This window comes from Plodia interpunctella, chromosome 22 (assembly GCF_027563975.2).
Source record: "Plodia interpunctella isolate USDA-ARS_2022_Savannah chromosome 22, ilPloInte3.2, whole genome shotgun sequence".
Classification (NCBI taxonomy): domain Eukaryota; kingdom Metazoa; phylum Arthropoda; class Insecta; order Lepidoptera; family Pyralidae; genus Plodia; species Plodia interpunctella.
In genome coordinates this window covers 2,829,525-2,836,059 of record NC_071315.1, presented here as the reverse complement: position 1 = coordinate 2,836,059, position 6,535 = coordinate 2,829,525, and the positions used below count along the sequence as shown (strand labels likewise).

General features: G+C 36.4%; 1 protein-coding gene across 1 annotated transcript; it reads left to right on the top strand.

Annotated features, from left to right (window-relative positions):
* Window positions 1-155: 155 nt before the first annotated feature.
* On the top strand, window positions 156-6,362 carry Nf-YC (Nuclear factor Y-box C). Its single transcript, XM_053761996.2, has 8 exons — window positions 156-392; window positions 1,359-1,491; window positions 2,010-2,195; window positions 2,570-2,701; window positions 3,519-3,599; window positions 4,275-4,370; window positions 4,891-5,001; window positions 5,460-6,362. Exons 1-8 carry the CDS (start codon window positions 367-369, stop codon window positions 5,535-5,537), a joined length of 843 nt encoding a protein of 280 aa, XP_053617971.1. The 5' UTR covers window positions 156-366; the 3' UTR covers window positions 5,538-6,362.
* The last annotated feature ends 173 nt before the right edge of the window (window positions 6,363-6,535 follow it).

The following is a 6,535-nucleotide window of genomic DNA, read 5'->3' as shown; positions in this document are numbered from 1 at the left end:
ATAATTAACTCATAATATGAATAATAATCTTTAGAAACATTGTAAAGTATTACGATTAATATTATCTCAATCAAAACTGAATCGACAATCGATTTTTAAACACAAACAGACGCAACAACATAGATAATTCTAGCAACACTTTTTGAAACGTCATGCTTGTGACTGGTCATCGGTGGACGAATCGTGGAGACGGCGCATTTTCTGTAATTGGTGATTGGAGATTCCCAAATAATACTCTGATTATTGGTTACTGTGTATCACTAAAGTTTGGCCGCGGTAACTAATTTTCGATTTTCCAAAATTCTATTTTCTATATCAAGTAGATAACAACAATTAACAGAATCCTTCGTGCACATAAAATTCAAGATGTCGGTATGCTTCTTTGTGCCTGCGTAAGTTACTTTTTTCATGTCTGTTATCAATAAACATATTTTATCAAAAGCGCGATAATTTTCACATAGGTAACATCTTAAAATTCTAGAAATCTGCAGTGTTATTTGTTACAAAAATATTCTTTGCCCGGCGGTAACTTCATTTCAGCTTATTAACATTGATTTAGTAAGGAAATAAGGTCTATTTTTGGACATACTCAACAGAATTTTACTAACTATATTGTGTATATATTTTTTCTTTTATCAACAAAGTTTATTTTGTCAATATTTCTGTATGTACCTACTTTCCTGAACTATTCTCTTAAAACAACATTAAAAAAATACAACACACTTGATAAAAAAAAAACCAAACTATCCACAAGCCACATAGGTAATTATAAAAAAAAAAATGATTATAAAATAATAACAATGTTGTGTGGCAAGTTAGGTAGTTAATGTTTGATCCACTTTCAAAATGTACACATTATAATATACCTATGTATATTAAATACAATTTCTATCTATATATTGTAAATGCAATGTAGAGAGATGTGTGGCCAGCCCAGCAGTACACCACAGGTTCAATATATCTGTATCCCTAATAACAAACTATAAATAACTAGTATTTTTACAAAACCTGAAATTTTTGTCACTGTCACTTTATTACCATCAGAGAGATCTTGTAGCATTCAACATGTGACATATATTGTCACATGTTGAATGCTACAAGATCTCTCTGTGTCATGCAGTAAACCATTGAGAAGTCCCCTTGTTGGGAGCCGATTCTGGGGGCACCATCCGGTTATGCTATCATAATAATAATAATGCATTGTCATTGAAACTTAAGCGTCATGGAAAATATAAATCCAGTAGGACAAGCAGAATTAGGTGAAATTTTACTTAAAAAATTTGTTTACGGACAGACAAATTTGGATCATGTGTGAAACTAGACTACAAAATTTTTTAAAATAATTATAAAATGTGCAGTGACCAAGCCGGGACATCCAGCGAGGAGATAAAGACAGATGGACCCGAAGTGGAAGTATGTGCTGAAACTCCCCAGCAGACCCTCCAACAGTTCTGGAGTAATGTCATGACTGACATACAGAAGACTACAGCGGTGAGTTGACAATTAATAAGCTTTTATTTCTACACTTATGGATTTATTTTTGTTATATAAGGTGTACCAACAAATTTTATAATGAATGAAATTAAAATCTTTTTTATGATAAAATATGAACCCCGTTACACTATAGTATACACTGCTTTATAATGGATGTTGTACGAGGCCACGTAGCCTTGGCAGCCAATAAACAACAACAGCATTCCCAAGGAGGATTGACTTTGGACAGGGGGTCGGTTATAAAATCCTCTCAATCTTCAAAATATTAATGGTTTATTTTTTAAGCCAGTACCGGGATTCGCGGCATCACACCCCAGTGAAATAGAAGGACATCGAACTCAAATAATCCTTATACAGGCTGTCTCCTCGCGATGAACTCAAAAATTTTGATAAAGAATGTTGATTTTTTTTTTACTTTATAGCCCGTATTTTGTGTCCTAATGCTTGGCAAAGGCCTCTACGTTCAGTCTTCCAAAATTTGAATTGAATTTTAATTCAGAATCATAAATTCCCAGGAGGACTTCAAAACCCAAGCGCTGCCCCTGGCCCGGATAAAGAAGATAATGAAGCTCGACGAGGAAGTCAAGATGATATCAGCCGAAGCGCCCGTGCTGTTCGCCAAGGCTGCGGAGATCTTCATACACGAGCTAACGCTCAGGGCTTGGTCGCACACTGAGGACAATAAGAGGAGGACCTTACAGGTATTTGGTGTCTGGGAAATAATTTACGCTACCTGAGTTGCACCTTAGTGGTAGTATCTTTATTGAGTTTTAAAGAAATTTGGACTTTACTGGCACTTATTCACGTCAAATCTTGAGTTATGTGATAGCTGCGCCCCGGGAATTCCCATGGGATTTTCGAGATAAAAAGTTCCTACCCTATGTGTTATTCCAAGTTATATTCTATCCGTGTACCAAATTTCGTGACAATCGATCGTGATTTTGCGTGTAAGAGTAACAAACATAAACATGTATCCTCAAAAAACTTTCGCATTTATAATATTAGTAAGATTATTATTTGTTATTTACCGAATTCTGTTAAAAACAGTTAGATTAATATTTTTCTTAAATTTCAGAGAAACGACATAGCAATGGCGATAACAAAATCTGACCAATTCGACTTCCTTATCGACATAGTTCCGCGGCACGAAGTGAAGCCGACCAAGGCCAGGGAAGACCCGCCGCGCGCCAACTCTATACCGGAACAGGTATGTAATAGTATTTGTGTAGATAAATACTGGAACAGGTAAATACTTAGTACTTGCGTAGATAAATACTGGAACAGGTATATACTTGGTACTTGCGTAGATAAATACTGGAACAGGTATGTACTAGTATTTGCTTAGATAAATACTGGAGCAGGTATATACTTAGTACTTGCGTAGTTAAATACTGGAACAGGTATGTACTAGTATTTGCTTAGATAAATACTGGAGCAGGTATATACTTAGTACTTGCGTAGTTAGATACTGGAACAGGTATGTACTAGTATTTGCTTAGATAAATACCGGAACAGGTATATACTTAGTATTTGCGTAGATAAATACTGGAACAGATATTTAGGTGAAGTTTTTCTGTTACTTCATCAACGACATACTGCTGCAAGCCATGATGTTTATAGTGCGCGCCAGATATATCTGCGACAATATCAGGAACTATCAATAACACATAGGCCACATCGTTGTCTGCAGCGACAGTAGCGCCACTACTGCGGAACTAAGTAATAATAAATAAGAAAAAAGAAAAGCTAATTTTACGAAACCCTCGGTGCGTGACTTTGACTCGCACTTGGCCAATTGTTTAATGTACAGTCAACAGCATTACCTCAAGGCAACGTGCCCAGAAGGCTGGCAGCATTGCCACGTGATTCTCTATGCGAGATATACACCAGCCCTCTGCTCACCAGTTACCACTGTTGAATATAGAATTTAGATTTTTTTTTTACTTAGTTTTAAGTCTGCCTAATTGGACAGTGAGAAGGAGACAACACTTCGCTCTCTGATAACTGCAAAATCTTCTCCAAAGGTTCAGCAGCAGCCGGCGGCACTGACGAACCACACGGGACAGCCACAGATCGTCTTACAACCCTGCGCGCAAATCGTTCAGGTAACTACTAACTACAAGCTTTAGTTTCACCTGTCCCGATGTCTGTCCGTCTGTCTGTAATCGAATCTTGCAAGTTGAACAACCACTTCCGCTTGTCGAGTTGAAGTGTTCCACGTGTCGCTTGTGCATTTTTATGATAAACATGTTATGATGGTGCACCCGGGCTCGGCTCCCGACGAGGGAACTCCTCGACGGTTTGCAGCGACATGTTTTTTTTTGTCATGAACGTTGAATGCATCAAGATCTCTCTGACAACTAAGTTTTTATTTAGAAAATTCTTGTTTTTTATTTACTAATTAACTTATTAACAGTCATCCTCCGCCGGTAATGTCTGGTAAACAAACAAACATTCCATATTAAACTTTCCCGTAAGTATATATACTTTCCCGTACTTTTTCATTATTAACACTTTTTTTACCTTTTATTTATTTTAAACTAGCTTTTGCCCATAACTTCGTATGTGAGTAAAGATCCGTTTCCCGCGCGAATTTCAGGAAATCCCTTCTTAGTGCTCCCCTACACTGTCCTAGGAACCTACACACCAAATTTCAGCTTTCTACGCCCAGTAGTTTCGGCTGTGCGTTGTCTGTCAGTCAGTCACACAGTAACCTCCATTACTTTATTAACACAGTAATTTCCATTCTAAATACGACGTTATAAAATGTAACATTTCAGACGAGCAACGCGTCCTCGAGCAGCACCGTCGGCCAAGGCCAGGTGACGCTGATGCAGCAAGTGCTGACTCCGTCTGGGGAACTACAGCAATTGCCTGTAAGTATATCCTCTCTTGTAGATAGTTCCAGCTATTTTCTTATACTTTGTACTTAAATTATTTATGTAGTGAGAAATAATATGTAAAAGAATATGTTTTAATTTTAGCTACGAAATAAAATAAATAAAAATGTGACGCTAGTGTCCGAGGAGTCATCGCCTTGCGAATCCTAATATTATAATATAAATGCGAAAGTACCTAATGTTTGTTTGTTACCTTTTCACGCTCTATCTTCTCAAGCAATCTTCTTGAAATTTTTCATAGATGTAGTTTGAAGTACGGAGAAGGACATAGGGTTCATCTTCATCACCGTTCATCCTGGAAAAATAACTGCTCCCGTGGCAAAAGCTAGTATGGTTGTATCCTCATTATTTATTTATATTTGAGAAACAAACAGTAATATAGAAAAACAATAAAATACAAATTAACTATTACAAAAACCAAACAATTTTTCACGAATTACTGTTACAAATTTATCGAACAGACTCTGAAATACAGTGTGTTAAAATATCCTCCCAGATCCAGCTGACCCAAGCGCAGCTGAACATGATCCGGCTGCAGGTGCAGAACAACCCGTCGCAGCCCATCATCATACAGGCCCAGCCGCAGCAGTCGCCGCAGATCATACAGGTAGTATAAAGACTAAACCACACTCAACGGCCCACAATAACGTCCTCACAGATCTAAAAAAGTAATCCATACTAATTATATTTTTATTCAATGTTATTGTTAAATCCATGCAGTAGTTTATCGCGAACAGACAGACACCGTAGAGGACTTTGTTTTATTATTATAAATTATTAGTATTATTTATTGAAAATCGGTGCTGGGCATTATGTTCAACGTAACACTGAGCCCATTGCACGCACACACGCATGTTTTGTCACTATCGCACTTTACAAAATTTAGCATTGACAGAACGAGACAAAACATACTTTAACGTAAATATACTATACTTTTTATGAATAACAGGGTTAATACACATAATGTCGTTTAACATTTTTTAAGTATCTTTCGACACAAAATACAATAGCTTTGTCCCCCAAGGACGTAGAATGGAATGATATAAATAATATGAATGTGTCCAGGTGTCGTCACAAGCGCAACACCAGCCGCAGCAGCAAGTGTTCTTGGCACAGGTGGCCTCCAGCCAGGAGGACTCGTAGTCGTATAGCCCTCCTACTTAGCATTTACTAATCGAGTGTGAAGACAAAAATCTTCTGTGTCACATCACATAACAAAATATCGTAACAAAGAGACGCCATGTTATATCTTCCACGTTACCCTGTAAATGGGGGCCGACGTGAGTGAATAGTATGTCGACTGAATTTGTAATGTAATTTATTAATCGGATCAGTATTATTAGAAATGAATTTTTACTCTAAAATCCGTGACGTCACAATTTTTTTAACATTACTGTCATACAAGTTTCGTAACTTGATTAGTTCGTGACTCAACGGGAACAAAACATTTTACGATTTCGACTTATCAGTCGAACGCGAGATTGCTGGTATAATATTCAGCCATTGTTCAACGTTCATAGACAGAGAAAAATATAGACATCGTCATTTCTCTCGTACATTCTTGTAGAGAAACGCGAGAAGAAACGGAACAGAGCACTTATACCTATTTGTTGTCCCTATGTTGACACTTTGTATGAAATAAGCCGGGAAATTGTTTCAAAATGTTATTTGGCTACGCAAATAACTATTTGTCTTTATTTTTCTTCGTCTTTAGTAACAACTGCGTTAGTAACAGTTGGTATTTGTCTGTTACACTGAAATAAGGTAGGCGTCTTTTTTTTTTAAATGTGTCTTCACCCATTTTTCTTTTGTATTCATAAATGGTTGATTTCAAATTAGTTTATTTGAATAAATGTTATTGATGTTTTTTGACTGAAGAATCACGAAAATGTTAGTTAAAATTTTACTTTTGTTATTGAAGCTTAATGTGTAAATAGATAATTATAAAAATAAATTATTTTATAAGTACTTACTGCTGTTTTTTAATCCTACTAATATTATAAATGCGAAAGTTTATGAATTGTACGTTTGTATGTATTTTGTCACGCAAAATCTACTGAACGGATTGTTAAGGAATGTGCTACACGGGTAGAATATATCCTGGAATAACACATAGGGTACTTTTTATCATAAATTCCCAC